Below are 15508 nucleotides of genomic sequence, written 5' to 3'. Positions count from 1 at the left end.
CCGACGATTTCATTACTTTCCTTGGCTGTCCGTCTCACATCCCTTCGCCGTTCGTGTCGAGGCTGCAACGGTGAGGACCAGGAGACAGGAGTCTAGGAGGGCACCGGCAACGCGAGGCGCTTCTTCTACATGGTCTCGACAGCAAAATAACCTCAGCGATCGATCTGCACTTCTTTTCAAAACTCTTACCAAGGAATTGCAATGTCGATCTTGCTGAGCGCATCGACGTGCGCGGTGGGATCGGAGCAGGGCGAGCACTTGTTCAAGGTCTGCGATCACAGCCTTCACACGGGCATGGGGGTCGGCCGCTACATCCACTCGTCAACCTTCGCTGTTGGCGGCCATAACTGGCGCCTCCGGTATTACCCGGACGGATCTACCGAAGATAGCAAGGACGACATAGCGGTCGTTCTGGAGCTGCTGATGGACATGGGCATGAAGATAGACCAGCTACGGATATCTTGCACAATCAGCTTCTTCAGGTTGACAACCAAGAGGTTTTGTTCGTTGTTGGCCTTCACGGAGAATCTTTCCAGTCCAGATGACTACCTTGTCTCGCACACCATAAACAGGGACGACATGAAATCAGGGGGCTATGTTGTTGACGACTGTTTCACTCTCAAATGTGCCCTCACCGTCATCAAGGAGCCGTATGTTATCGAGAACCATATCGAGGTGCCACCATCAGACATCAGGGAGCAACTCCGGAAGCTGCTAGATGCAAAGGAGGGCGCGGATGTGACGTTCGAGGTCCAAGGAGAGGTATTCCGTGCACACAAGCTCGTGCTAGCAATGCGGTCGCCAGTTTTCAAGGCTTTGCTCTACGGGCCGATGAGGGAGAAGGACTCAAACCGCTTCGTCATTGATGACATGCAACCTGCCATCTTCAAGGTTTTGCTCCGCTTCATCTATACCGACTCGTTGCCTCCCAATATGGACGACGACTTGGAGGGAGATGATAAGAAAGAGGTGACCAGACACCTGCTTGTGGCTGCGGATCGTTATGCCGTGGAAAGGCTGAAGCTTATGTGCGAAAGCATCCTCTGCAAAGAGCTCGATGACGAGTCTGTTGCAACTGTATTGGCTTTAGCCGATCGGCATAGTTGTTCTAGGCTAAAAGATGCTTGCATTCGATTTATTGCTTCCTGCACTAAAATAGATGGTGTGCTGGCAAGCAGAGGGTACATTCAGCTCAAGAGAACTTGTCCGGATAGCGTAATGGAAATGTGGGAAGAAGCATGTAAGCTCCGCAAAACCTAGAGTTATTACTTTGTGCATATCAATAGCTGATCTTAGCTATTCAACCTAGAAAGAGTACTTTATCCCAAATAATTCTTTGTGGCCTTCTAATGCTAGCTCCACATACATGTTTTTACAGAAAACTCTAGTACGCATACATGTCTTATTTTAATTGTGCTCATACTTGTTTTTGTCTTTTTGATGGTATGGAACACGACCGATGAAGTTGAACTACGAGATGAGTAGGGCTAGCATCGTGTTACCAAACTATTACGAATTTTCTGGCGTGATGCCTAGGTTTTAGGATTACAGGCTGGACACAAACATGTGTGAAACACAACATGTGTGTTTTCCTTGTAAGGTTACGAACCATGAGATGGTCTAGGCAGAACCGAGTGCTTTTCCTTTCTCGAGCAGGATTGTTCGTGGAGATCTAGCGGCGTGCCTACTCGCCGAATGCATCTAGCGGCAACTTGCAGACGCCGTGGGTGGTGCGAGCGCACCTAGGCACCTTTGCCGCAGCAACGCTGCTCCTCGAAGACAGCGGCTCGCCACCGTGTACGTCGGAGGATGTCCCTCGGTCGGTAGCGTTGACGGCGGCAGCAGCGTCGATCTCGTCCAAGGCCGCTCAGTGCTTGGTGTCGTACCACGTCCCTGCCGACGAGTGACGCACCGGTGGCCACGGCGGCAAAATCACGGACGCCATGTCATCAGGTGGCTGGCGCGTGGCGCCTGCACCATCGTGCCGCTGCAGGGAGTCACCGCCGAGCGCCGACATCAGCACCTAGCCAGGACGGCGCCGACGCGATGTTGCCCGACTTTCGGCCATCCGCTGGCCCGTCCGGCACGCATAATAGATCGAACTAGTCTGGCAACCCATTCCCGTGCGGCGGGCCGGCGGCACGCCGGCGTCGCGCATGACGTGGCTGGTGCTCGAGGGGCTCGATCGGCCACCAGGCACGGACACGGTCCGGCTGCTGGCCAGGCTCAACAGCCTCCGGGCTCAACCTAAAAGGGACGCCATATCCGGCGCTCTGTATGGAATTTCGGTGGGAATGCCGACGAGCCAGAAACTCGTGGTCTGTGGACATGGCACGCGTTGTCGCCCTTTGTCGAAGCTGGCAGAACGGAAAGAGAAGATGAGCCACGGTCCAGTGGTGACAATTGTAGCTAGGGACGTGGCCATGGTCGGGCTCGTGGAAGGGCAGCAATGGTGCGCAACACAAATGCAGCAGATGGCCTGGACCTCGATCACCAAGTCCACAGCCTTGCCGCCACGGATGGAGCCGTACACTTGCATGCCGGCCTCAGAGCAGCCATCTCCCTCAGCCGCCCAGCCGGTGATCACCCTGCACATCAACATGTACCGCCTCACGGTCTGGGGCTCGCGTGCACGCTATCACTGCCACCAAAGGTTCGCACGAGGCACGACGGGCTATCCGAGGAGCGCCCATCAGTATGATCTGTTTGTATCTTATGGCTGTGAACGACCAGGTAGCACCCAATACCCAAAACATGAATTGGCTGTCATTGCACTTGCGCTAGTATGAAATGGTACTATCTTGTACAAACGGTGTTGCTGAATGCTCCAACAAAATTCAAACAGTGTTGCTGAATGCTCCAACTAAATCGGCAATGCCCTCTGCACTGGCACCGAATCTAGAGCTGAGCTTTCTTGTCCATAAGGATTAAGGTAGAGCTTGGGGCCGTGTCCAACACGAACATATGCACTAGGGCGGCTATGCCAGTGTCGATGCAATCTGTCAAACTGGCGCCGGTGCTCCGAGCTCCAGTACGTGTAATGGCTCACATCACGTGGCAAGAATGGCAAACCCTACTCGCCCGACTCGGGCATACCTCCACGGGGTCGTCTCCCTCAGCGATGTGGTCAGGGACCAAAGTCGAGCTTTGACGTCAACCGTGTTGTGGCCTGTGTCTCTGGCGATGCAAGCAACAAGCTCGGTGACGATGGAGATGGTTGTTGGTGGATTCGATGTTGCGATGCTGATGAGCGTAGACACCGCTGAGGTGGTGGCGCGGCCTGGGCAATTCGTCGAACAGGTTGCTAACAACCCATGGTATTTTTTTGATAAAGAACAACCCATGGTATAAACCAGTGGGAAATGAGCCTAGACACTCACGTAACTCACGTTGACAGAAATGAGCAGAATTATTTGCCGCAGATGATGGATTTACTGATAGTGACAGAAGGGAACATTAGTAGAGTATAGGGGAGACCACCAAACAGTTGAACACAACTACCGGATGGTCCGATTTCACACGACAAAACATTCACCAATGATTATGCAATGAAAACTCATATACAGTATACACATAAAGAGTTTGAGCGACACGTTCCTTTTGAGGAAAAGGCAGTTCGGAGTTGCTTTTCATTGCTATGTAGAAGTAGTGGTACAGAGTACAAAAAGAGAAATAAACTGAAGTAACAAAAACAACAGAACAGCTCATCTAAGAACTATTTTACAGAGGGTTTAGTTCAGGTTTCCAGCCTAGTCGGGTTCCCTTGGTCACTGCAAGAGGCTGGCCAGTCAGTGTAACTGGAGAACAGGCAAGGCTGGCAAGCGATATAGCAGTACATCTATCATCTCGGTGCCGCCTTTCCTTTTGTCTGCCTCGCTTTGTGGTGTCAACCATCTTCAGTATCATGGCATCAGGGCTTCAGATGTCCTTTTTCTGAGGAGGAAGTCCATGAGGCACTTTTTCAGATGGAACATAATAAAGCACCGGGGCCTGACGGTTTCCGGCTGAGTTTTATCAAAAATTTTGGGTAGTAATAAAGGATGACTTGATGGCGCTTTTTAATCAGTTCAGTATTGGGGACTTGCCTCTTTATAAATTGAATTTTGGCGTCATTACATTACTTCCAAAGAAAGAGGATGCAGTGCAAATACAACAGTATAGACCAATTTGTTTGCTAAATGTGTGTTTTAAAATATTTACCAAAGCTGGCACAAATCGTATAACAGGGATTGCTCCACGGGTTATAAAACCAACACAATCAGCTTTTATGCCGGGAAGGAATATTTTAGAAGGGGTGGTCATTCTTCATGAAACTATTCATGAGTTACATAATAAGAAGTTGGATGGGGTTTTATTTAAGATTGACTTTGAAAAGGCATATGATAAAGTGAAATGACCATTTTTACAACAGACTTTGAGAATGAAGGGGTTTGCCCCTGAATGGTGCGGGATGATCCAACAATATGTCCAAGGGGGAAGTGTAGGAGTAAAGGTAAATGATGACATTGGTCATTATTTCCAGACAAAAAAAGGTTTGAGATAAGGTGATCCTTTGTCTCCTATTCTTTTTAACATTGTGGTAGACATGCTTGCCATCATAATTGAGCGAGCAAAGAATGATGCTCAAGTAGGGGGCTCATTCCTCATCTTGTTGAGGGGGGAATCTCTATTTTACAATATGCTGATGATACTATCCTTTTCTTGGAACATGACCTTCAGAAAGTTGTGAATATGAAATTAATCCTATGTCTTTTTGAAGAACTTTCCAGGCTCAAAATTAACTTCCACAAAAGCGAGATATTTTGTTTTGGTAAGGCAGATGATGAGGTGGATCAGTACAAACAGATTTTTGGATGTGATGCTGGTTCCTTACCTTTTAAATACTTAGGTATTTCTATTCACTTTAGAAAGCTTAGAAATTCTGATTGGTACCCAGTGGAAACCCGATTTGAAAGCAAATTAGGATGCTGGAAAGGCAAATTACTGTCCTATGGGGACAGACTTGTCCTTATCAATTCAGTTTTAACAAGCTTACCTATGTTTATGCTTTCTTTTCTGGAGATACCCGTTGGGGTAAGGAAAATATTGGATTTTTATAGGTCTAGATTTTTTTGGCAATCTGAGGAAAATAAAAGGAAGTATAGACTTACCAAGTGGAATATCGTCTGCAGACCCAAGGATCAAGGAGGTCTAGGTATTCAAGTTCTTGAACTAAAAAATAGATGTTTATTGGCTAAGTGGCTTTATAAACTTCTTAATGAAGATAGGGTGTGGCAAGAGTTGTTGCAGAATAAATACCTAAGATTAAAGACCTTATCCGAGGTACAAGCTAAACCAACAGACTCTCCCTTTTGGAAGGGATTGATGAGGGTTAAGGACGATTTTTTTAGTAGAGGTTTTTTCAAGATAGGTAATGGTGTAAATACCCGTTTTTGGGAAGATACCTGGTTAGGTAAAACACCATTAGCTCAACAATATCCATCCTTATACAATATTGTGCATCACAAGAATGTAACGGTAGCTCACGTGTTATCTCAAACGCCTCTGAATATAGGTTTTAGAAGGCTGTTGGTGGGAAACAAATGGACTTTATGGTTACAGTTATGCCGAAAGCTTATAAGGATTAATTTATCTAATGAGAATGATCAATTTGTTTGGAAGTTGTCAACAAATGGTTTGTTTACAGTCAAATCTATGTATGAGGATCTTATGAATGACCATACTCCCTTTCTGCGAAAGTATCTTTGGAAAGTTAAAGTTCCACTAAAGATTAAAATTTTTATGTGGTTCTTGAGCAATAAGGTGTTGCTTACGAAAGACAATTTAGCTAAAAGAAGATGGAATGGATGTACAAAATGTGTTTTTTGTGGCGAACAGAGACTATTGAGCATTTGTTCATAACTTGCCCTTTAGCTAAATTACTTTGGCGCACGATTAATTTTACTTTTACTCTCCCATCTCCAACCAATATTACGAATATGTTTGGTAATTGGCTAAATGTAGTTGATAGATAGTCTAAGGCCTTCATTCGTATTGGGGTGTCTGCCTTATGTTGGTCTATATGGAGGGTAAGGAATGATATTATTTTTAACAAAAAACCTTCTTTTCACTTTTTGCAGGTTATCCATATGGTGTCACATTGGGTTCAGTTGTGGGCTCTTCTGTCACCGGAGGGACAGCGGGATGCTATGGCTACTGGATGCCCACGGCTCCAGATGGTCGCTCAGGATATCTTGTGCCAGGCTGGCTGGCGGCACGATAGACGGATACAATGATGTGTATTCCGGTTTTCTTTGTTTTTTTTCGCTGGTTGATTCTTGTATCAATTCTTGGCGATGCCTGAGATGTTATAACTTTGTACTCCTAAACTATTAATAAAAGCCCGTGTGCATCATCATGATGCAGAAGCCGGGGTTATACTCCCCATTTCGAAAAAAAAATGGCATCAGGGCTTATGCCATGCGGTCAAGTTCGTCAACAATCGCAGGCGTATCCCTATCATATCGACCAACTCCTGATCTTCGCCGTCGTCCCTGGTTCTGCTCCTACTGTGATACTTGCTATAGTCACGATTGTTGTGCCTACCAGAGCATGTAACGATGCTGTAAAATATTCCGCGTAAGAAGAGATAGAGAGTGACCTTCGGCAGTTATTCCCGCCTCACTGAGTGTTTTCATCTTTCAGAACATAATTTGGAGCTTTCAATCTCAGGCTATGTGATTTGGAGCACCACACTTGAAGCACCCATCTGCAATAAGAAACAATCGTGTCATACATGGCATGTTATTTAAGTTGGAGATACTTCTGAATCCGACATAGACCCAGGTCACAGAGAAAGACTCTTGCCACAGGTGCAGCTATAAACCAAACCGCAGAGCAACAAGCATGACAAATTACATAACTTCGAGTGTGCATAAATGAGTGGCAACCTATTGTTTCGCAATTCCCAGTGGCTAGCAAAGCTTTGTTATACCTGCTAATCCAACTGGAACTGTTGGTCGTCGCTAAACATTTTCCAGGCACTTCTCTGGATATCTTTTGCATACCCCAGAAGTTCTTTCTAACAAATTTATCATAGTATAGACGGTGTCATATTTGGTTGCAAAGGAACTGTTTACATCCTGGACTAAGTTTCCACTCCCACCAACATAAATTGGAAGAAAAAGGTACTTATGTGATTTTTCATAGAAATTAGAATGAGGCCAGCAGTAAAGTTCCATTTCTTGTATTTTTACCTCTGGCCCCAATCTGAGACAATTACGGAATCTGGCCCCTCTGGTCGGCGCCAAGAAATCTGGCGCCAAACTTGTTCAGTTCGACTACGCTGGGCATGGTGCCAAACCTTTGGCCGTTCTGGCACACCGTTTCCCGAGACACTACAAGGGAGCCGACATGTTGTTTTTCGACGCCATAGTTTGAGGCGCCAAAACTTGTGTACTTCGGAGCCATACCACGAGGAGCCGAAATTTGCCAGTTCGGCGCTGGGAAGACTAGAGTCGAGCCCTATTTTTTTGGTTATTTTGCCAGTCCGCCGCACTGTCTACACCCACCGTGCCACCGCCTCGTCTACACCTGCCGCTGGCCTGTTCCTGCCGAAAGACCCTTCTTCTCCCTGCTGTTGAGTGAACCTCGTCACCGTCAGGCTGTCTCCTTTCAACTGCCGTGTGCCTCTGCTCGGTCGATAATCGAGATTTAAGTTAAGCTGAATCCCTTGTGCATTGCAAACCCTTGTAAATTGCAGCTGTAATTGTTTGGTAGTCCTGTAAGGTACCTAGGACCTGGAAATGCGAACATTTTGTTGTCCCTAGTTCAAGTACATGGAATTTTCAAGAAGTAACAATTTGGTCCATGTTCCTCTGAGCAAAACAATAATCGCTTTCTTCCGCAGTGTCACTCTGAATTTGACCTTTTAGGGATGCACTTTTAAGACTAGATACACTAGCGCGTAAGAGTCTGTTTCCCTCCTTTAAGAACAGACATGAAGATGAACCATTCTAAAGAATGATGTGTGAAATTGGGTTGTAGGCTTGTAGTACTATGTGACAACAAGAACAAGCAGCATAGAGTTTTAAAAGGCTTCTCCAATTAAGTGATGAGGCTTTCAATGGAAGGTACTTGGTCTAGCAATTCATACTTGGGTCAAAGTGCCAAGCAAGATTATCCTACATCCTATCAAAGACCAAGGAGTTTTGTTATTTAAAGGAAAAGATGTGGAGAAAGATCCAAGGGTGGAAGGAGAACATCATGTCAAGGATAGGGAAGGAGATCTTGGTCAAGGCCGTAGCGCAAGCTATCCCTGTTTTTGCCATGTCATGCTTTGACATAACAAAAACATTTTGTGATGACATTATCTCCATGTGTGTCATTACGGGTGGAATAATCAAGAGGAAAGACATTGTTTGGAGAGTAGGTGATGGGGCGAACATCATGGCCTTGGATGACCCTTAGATCCCTGCAGGTGACATTCACAGACCAAGAACGCCGTTCGCGGCCGGTCAAACATTACAAAGGTGGATGATTTCTAACATTGGTGGTTGGGACGAGAAGTTGGTCCAGAACCAGTTTCTCCCAGAGGATGCAAATGCCATTTTATCAATCAGGTCTGTGATAGGATGGAGGATAATCTTGCTTGGCACTTTGACCCAAAAGAAGCATTTTTGGAGAAATCAGCCTACAATCTGGGGGTCCTGCTGAGGGACAGAAAGCAAGGGCGCCAGGTGGAATGCTGGAGCAAAAACACAGGGGACAGTGTTGCCAAACTGAACTGGAAGAAAATCTAGGATCTGCAGGTACCCAACAAATTAAAATGTTTGTTTGCCGCACATAATATCTTGGCAAGTAGAATGAAAATCATGAGGCTTGGAGTGGATCTGGATATTGCCTGTCCAGTTTGGCACAGCGAGGATGGAGGCCAGACTTTCTGAAATGTAAAATGGTCAAGGCATGCTGGAGTTCACTAGGGCTGGGGCTACGCGAGAAAGGCTCCTACCTTGCAGTTCAGCCCACAGTATGTTGGAAGAGCTGTGGAATTGTGATGATGATGTGCAACTAAAAGCTTTGATCCTCATGTGGGAATGGTGGAGTGCCAGGAACAAGGCCAATTAGGTAGAAGCAATGGTTATCTACCTGGACATCTGTCACCAGGGAATATAGTGGATTTTATGAATGAAGCTTGCCAGCCATACCTCCAAAACCACCTGACAATCAGGTGAAGGTAAATTTTGATGGGGCCTTCGACCGTAACACAGGATCTGGAGGTTGGGATTACATTGTCGCAACTAGGCGGGCAGTTTTGTTGCTCCTGGGGCAGGTAAAACTGTACTTTTAAGGGATCCTTTGCAATCTGACGCAGTAGCTTGTCTTGCCGCTATTGATGGAGCAATCATAATTGGTGCGAACAAGATTATTTTTTCATTTGATGCTTCGAACTTAGTACATGCTTTGAACAGTTATGGCTTTGATAAATCAACCAGAGGTGTTTTAGTTAAGGGAGTAGAAGCTTATGCTTACTGAACTTTGATTTTTTCTGTTTTCTTTCACTAGACGTGCCTGTAACATCGCGGCTCATAAGCAGTAAGTCTTCTGGCTCGTTCTGGGAGGATCATGGCCCCATTTGTATTTCAAACATTATAGACAATGATTCTTCTGTGCTTGAAGTTTAAATAGAAGTGCATCCCCATAAAAAGAAAGGCATGTACCTTCATTTGCATTTTGTTTGCTTCGGCTGAACTGACCCCACAGTTTTGAAACACTTTGACTAAACTCAACATGGATCCTACTATCATCAATCAGGCAATTGTCCATCTGTAAGCATAGCATCAACTAAGCAGTGTTCTCTAAATAATGCTTAAGAAAGAAATACGATGATCAATATCATTGTAGGGCATATATAAGTAAACATTGTTAGACAACACTGAATAGTCAAAGCACTAATGATCAGTGAAGAGTAAATGTTGTACTACACTAGCGCACAAACGTTAAGAAAACGCGTAGTGGACAATTATGATAGAAAATGTGTTCCACATTCTGAAGTGTAATAACAGGAATCCAGGTAAGATGCTAACCTTGAAATATGTGCGTTTGCATGCCTCCTTTGCCTCAAATTCTGACAGAATATCATCAAGCAAATCTGTTAGCAGTTTCTCTTACAGCATGCAGCTCCAATGATTAATACAGGTGGAAAAAGAGGGTGTTGTCAAATATATTAATGCACCAGGCTTGTAGCCTTTCTACTACACCAAAAATGGAACCTTGAGACAATCTAGAACCTTCTCAGCATCTAAGAATCCGATTTTATTATTTAAAACAGAAGCAAATACTTTGAGATGCGTTAGTTCTATTAGCATTTGGTTGTTGGGTATCAAGCAACATCATAGTTGCATGTTAATTAATTTCGTTCTGAACCTTGATGGACAACGAGATAACAACCTTGCTGAAAATAGCCAGATGGGATGGCTGTAGGGAGATAGGTAACAAAGGTTGGAGAAGATCATATTGGAAGAAAATGGATTACTTCATACTTGGTTTATTGCTAAATAGCACCCTTATATAGTTCATGCATAGCCCTTAGGCTGTTCCTACCATGATTTGAAGTCCTAAAAAGTTGACTCCTATAATTCCATCATAATATAGCCTTGGAAGAAAAACTTGCAATGTGCCTCTGTTTGGACTCACTGCTGCTGCTAGTCCATGACCACAACACATTTTGTCCATTTACCAGTTTGTTAGCAAACTACATGATGCAATTGCTATTACGTACTATTCAATTGCCTACTCAGGGCATATCATTGCAGTACAGAAGTTTTAGAGGGAATAAGCATACCAATAAAAGCATAACATAATCTATCTCCGGTCTTGAAGTCACGAATTATTTCAGCTCTGCAACCAATGATGTGAAGTTGAGAGCATAAATGAGGAGATGCACACATTAAATGAAGTTTAAAAAGGGACTCCCGATGTCAAAGTTCCAAAACGTGAGAACTGAGAAGATTGCATATAGATCTTCATACTGTAAAATGATTGAAGTAGCCAATTTACTTATCCAGAAATATTGTTAAAAATGGCCTATAAAGAATAATAATTTCAGTTAGGACGTCCAAAATAATTTGCAACTTAACCACAATATCAAAAGAAAATGTACACACAAGAGGCAGCACATATCACATATGTACTTAGTGCCAAGCTGCCAGCAAAGCAGGACGTTAACATGATATAAGGGTCTAAAGTAACATACAAGTAGGCAAACAATTACAAACTGATACTAACCTATGTCGCTGAGTTGAGTTTACAAACAAATAAGACATTGTCTGGTGGTTTGACCTCAGCATCAGGAATGTCTTCAACCTGAATTAACAGAAGGTGTTTAATCAGTCGTAAACACCACACAACTAACAGTTAGAGTAAGCTGGAGACTTGGATATGGCACCAGGACTTACACTGTCAAGGATCATGGGTGAGCATGTGCTTCTATATAGAGCGATTCATCTCCTCAAGCTGATCACGATCCACTATTTCATCTAAAGGAACCCACCTATCCTCTAGCCGCTCTTCTGCAACCTGTGTATTTGCGGAAGGAAAAAGAACATGACATATTCACATCGAGAGGGCATCACATGGCGGTGAGAACATAACGACTTTTACAGGGCTCTCTATTATACGGAGAATGTTCATTTTGTATGTACGATAAATCGATAACTCAAACTCAAACTACCTCACCATGTGGTGGGTGGGGGACCTGTCATAACTCGAACTACCTCACCATGTAGCTTTCCTAACTGAGAATTCTCAGAAATAAGTTCAGCAAGCTGACAAGGATGATCCAAGATATATGTGTGTTTAATCATGCACATTGAGAATTTCGAAAACAATCAGTAGGCCAAAATAAAGAAAGCAAAGAAATGTTGGAAAAGAAGCCTACCTGGTCTGTGCCTGAATATACCGCATGAAACCAAGCCAAATTTTGCAGACCAAACAGGTAGCTCAGGGTTTTGGCCACATTTTACTCCAAAAATGAACTGGGGCATAAATAGAACATAACTTTCTTTCGCAAAAAAATAGAACATAAATTTAACTACATTTTGGCATCAAACCAAATGGCATACCAAAACTTTCAAGCAGACATGAAAAGGCCGGCAAACTTTGGGCTCCAAAGGGCATCAAACCACAAACCCCTATGCTTTGGCAGATAGGTCCTAACTATGGAGTTTACCAAAGGTGTGAAATAACAATCCACCTTATGTCTTTAAACGGTCTTCCTTATCATCAATATATACTTCATTTATCTTTTTCAGGTCAAGACCATCATCAACTGTCCCAAAGACATATGATTGATACAAACAGAAGAGGTGAACTCGTTAAAGATAAAGCAATTGTCAACCTCCCACACAGTTGAGAAAAAAGAGTTTATAATACAATGCTGACAGAGTACTTATCATCAAGGTAGTCCACATTGTCTTACAAGGATGATGCAGAAAAAAATCACAAACAGATATCAAAAGGCTGAAAAGAGCACCGAGTCCCTAAAAAATGATTGATCGGTGATGATGCAGTATTGTACCTGTAAGGCATTGTAATTCTCAACACAACTTGCCATAGCAACAGTGCCAGTTTTTTATTGTTTCAGTTCTGGACGGATCTCATCATTAAGAAATAGAGCTTGATCACCATAAACCTGGAGAAACGAGATTCAGTTGTCAGACATATATTTGGCAGTAGTAGCCGCCCCAGTTCAGGTAAATGTTGGGCATATTAGAACAAATTCTATGGTTCAGAGTTTAGAAACACACACACAAAAACTAAGTTGGGGAACACATATACTGAGACTTCAGTAAAGCAATGCTCATTTGTACACAGAATCACCGTCAGCTGCCAGTTCCAGTCGGGTCTGCAGATTGTGCCAAGAAATCCCTCTCCAGCATGTGGAACAGACACTTCATGCTAACGAATGAGTACCCTTATTACTAACAATCAAATCACCCATGACCTCTTGCCATACATTAGTCTTGTCAGAAGAAAAGACACGTTTATAATCACTGTCATTTATAGTACTAAGTCTACACTCTACAACACGGTGGAAACAAGCCACTAAAACACACAAGAGCTATATCACAATAAGTTGCTACTAGCAAACAAGACCTGCCACAATCTCAATTAGTTCTGATAATGCCATAGAAAAATATGGAACAACCCTAAAAGCTGTAAGCATCACAGAGCAATCCTCCAATGCACCCTAATAATGGCGAGTAGAGATCAAGCTTGATCTAAGTGAAGCACAGTCAGACGCCAATCCCCTTGCCCCAGTCAAATTGACCTTATAACATGTTCACTGTATCACTAACCAAGAGAACTAGAGGAACATTCGCAAAGTTGCGGTAACACACAATCAACAGCTCCAACTGCAAGCGATCTCGAACCAATCCAGTCCAACCGCAACTCTAGATTACAGCCAAACTAGTATCGAACTTGCCCGCTCTCTAGGTTAACTGCTTACTTGCAGAGATTAGGAAGTTCTTGGTGGTGAGGGGCGCAGGTCAGTGTGGAAATCCAGTTCCATGGCGGAAACCAAATGGCGGCGGGGAGTGGGGTGTGGGACGGTAGCCAGGAGAAGTCGTAAGGTTAGTTGAGTTCGGCCTTTGGAGGAAACATGGAAGCCGGCGCCCGGCGGAGCGCCGCCGTGGAGGCATGCCGTGGCAATCCTCGCCGAGGAGGGCTTGGTTTGGAGAAACAAGAACTCTAGGGGGGTTTCTCGAAAGATCTGGTTCGCCTGTACAAAATCGGACAATTCAGATTTTTTATGTTTGAGAACATTTCAGTTCAGAATTCAGACGCCAGGTTCTTTTTGTTTTCAAATCAGTTCGTGGCTGCTTTACAAATTCCTCATGCATACTTAGAGAAGCTCTGACAAAATGGGTAAAGATAGTCAAGCTTTCTTTTATGAATACAAAATTGAGTTTGTTGGTGAGGTCTAGGCGTATAGCCCGCAGCATATCACAAGATGCTTAGAGCATCTCCAGTCGCGTCCCCCAAAGCGTCCCCCAAAGGGATTTGGGGCGCGCCGGACAGGAAATGCGTTCCAGCCGCGTCCCCCAAAGCCCTTTTTTGTCCGGCGCGCCCCCATTCGGTGTCCGGCGCCCCGAGCCCGTCCCCGTCCCACAGGGGACGCACCGGGACGCCGGACACAACGCAGCGAGGCGGGGAGTGGCGGGGCCGACTCGTCGGCGGCACAATAAATTTTTAACCTAACCGTCGCCTACCTCGCGACGAAAGTTATTGGCGGTGCGGTTCCCGCGGCGACGCGGCGACGGTGCGGTTCCGCGGCGACGCGGCGACGGTGCGATTCCGCGGCGACGCGGCGACGCGTCCGTCGCGCCCTAGCTCTGCGTGCCGGCGTTAATGCGCGCCACCGCTCCCCGCCTCCCTCCGGCCTATAAAAGGGCCGCATCTCATCGTCCCTCTCACACACAAACCCTAGCGCCTCTCTCTCAAACCCTAGCCGCCACCATCTCAACAAGACTCGACGCTATGTCCGGTAGAGGCGGAGGCCGACCTCGCGGCCGTGGTCGTGGTCGTGGTCGTGGTCGCGGCCGCGGCAGAGCTGAACACTCGCCGTCGCCTTCCACGCCGCCGGCTTCATCATCGTCGGAGATGGACGTGGAGCCGGCCAGCCAGTTCGAGTTCGTCCTCGTCCTCAAGGGCGACCCGCACGGCATCCAGAGGCTGCCAGACTCCTTCGCCGACTACGTCGCCGGCGACGATCGCCCGCGCACGATGCATCTGCGGGAGGCTGCGTGCGGCTACTACCGGTGGATCGTCGACGTGATCTACGACGCGCGCGGCAAGATGTACCTCAACATCGGCTGGGAGAAGTTCGCGCGGCACCACGGCCTCCAAGCCGGCTTCATCCTCCTGTTCTCCTACTTCGGCGACAGGGACATGAGCGTCAAGGTCTTCGACGAGACGCGGTGCCGCCGGGACTACCAAGGCGACAGCACCGACGAGGAGGACGACTAGTGTTGTTTCTTCGCAGCGAATACGTGCACGGAGGTTTCTGCCTGTTCGCCTCATTGGTAGAACCAACAAGGGCACCATCCTCCCGCTGGATTTTCCAGTTTAGGTGACTGGGTGTGCCCTCGAGTGTTCTTTCTTAGCAGCGAACACACGAAACCTTCGATGCACGGCCTAGTTAGGTTTAGTTTCTTTGCAAAATTTTATATTTGTGTCAACGACGGTTCAAACTATGTATTAGTTTGTGGAAAACCACGTTCCCAATTATGTTGTCGTGTAAACCACGTTCCAAATTATGTATTAGTTTGTGGAAATTGAAATAAAAAAGCCAAAAAAAAGTATTTTAAATGTTTGGGGGCGGCGTTTGGGGGACGCGGCTGGGGAGCGACGTCCCCCAAAGGCGGCACGAACAAAACACGTCCCCCAAACGCTCAATCCGGCGCGGTTTGGGGGACGCTTTGGGGGACGCGGCTGGAGATGCTCTTAGAGCATATCCAGTGGAACC

General features: G+C 45.8%; 2 protein-coding genes across 10 annotated transcripts; one reads left to right on the top strand and one right to left on the bottom strand.

Annotated features, from left to right (window-relative positions):
• The first annotated feature begins 201 nt into the window (after window positions 1–201).
• On the top strand, window positions 202–1260 carry LOC127339426 (BTB/POZ and MATH domain-containing protein 2-like). The gene has a single exon (XM_051365284.1). It carries the CDS (start codon window positions 202–204, stop codon window positions 1258–1260), a length of 1059 nt encoding a protein of 352 aa, XP_051221244.1.
• A 2321-nt stretch (window positions 1261–3581) lies between these two features.
• Window positions 3582–13748, bottom strand: LOC127341738 (peptidyl-prolyl cis-trans isomerase CYP59-like). Of its 9 annotated transcripts, none has more exons than XM_071828013.1 (9): window positions 11918–13748; window positions 11711–11774; window positions 11436–11556; window positions 11266–11343; window positions 10823–10878; window positions 10065–10105; window positions 9699–9804; window positions 6641–6748; window positions 3582–3933 (listed from the first exon to the last, which is right to left on the bottom strand). In XM_071828013.1, exons 4-8 carry the CDS (start codon window positions 11325–11327, stop codon window positions 6708–6710), a joined length of 306 nt encoding a protein of 101 aa, XP_071684114.1. In that variant the 5' UTR covers window positions 11328–11343; window positions 11436–11556; window positions 11711–11774; window positions 11918–13748; the 3' UTR covers window positions 3582–3933; window positions 6641–6707. The 9 variants fall into 9 exon arrangements, 7 of the variants coding, with proteins under 7 accessions (XP_071684114.1, XP_071684113.1, XP_071684115.1 ...); XM_071828012.1 differs by having other exon boundaries at window positions 11716–11774; XM_071828014.1 differs by having other exon boundaries at window positions 11436–11774; window positions 11918–12014; window positions 12102–13748.
• Between the last annotated feature and the right edge of the window lie 1760 nt (window positions 13749–15508).

The sequence above is a fragment of the Lolium perenne genome, chromosome 3, assembly GCF_019359855.2.
Source record: "Lolium perenne isolate Kyuss_39 chromosome 3, Kyuss_2.0, whole genome shotgun sequence".
Classification (NCBI taxonomy): Eukaryota; Viridiplantae; Streptophyta; class Magnoliopsida; order Poales; family Poaceae; genus Lolium; species Lolium perenne.
This window is presented reverse-complemented; position numbering and strand designations above follow the sequence as displayed.

Excerpts from the sequence above, each read along its gene's own strand:
- LOC127339426 (XM_051365284.1), top strand. The coding sequence starts at position 202 with ATGTCGATCTTGCTGAGCGCATCGACGTGCGCGGTGGGATCGGAGCAG.
- LOC127341738 (XM_071828011.1), bottom strand. The coding sequence starts at position 11,327 with ATGCTGAGGTCAAACCACCAGACAATGTCTTATTTGTTTGTAAACTCA. Across the intron at positions 9,805-10,064 it reads GCAAACGCACATATTTCAAG|ATGGACAATTGCCTGATTGA; the intron begins GTTAGCATCTTA and ends CTATGCTTACAG. Across the intron at positions 6,749-9,698 it reads CAAACAAAATGCAAATGAAG|ATGGGTGCTTCAAGTGTGGT; the intron begins GTACATGCCTTT and ends TTCTTATTGCAG.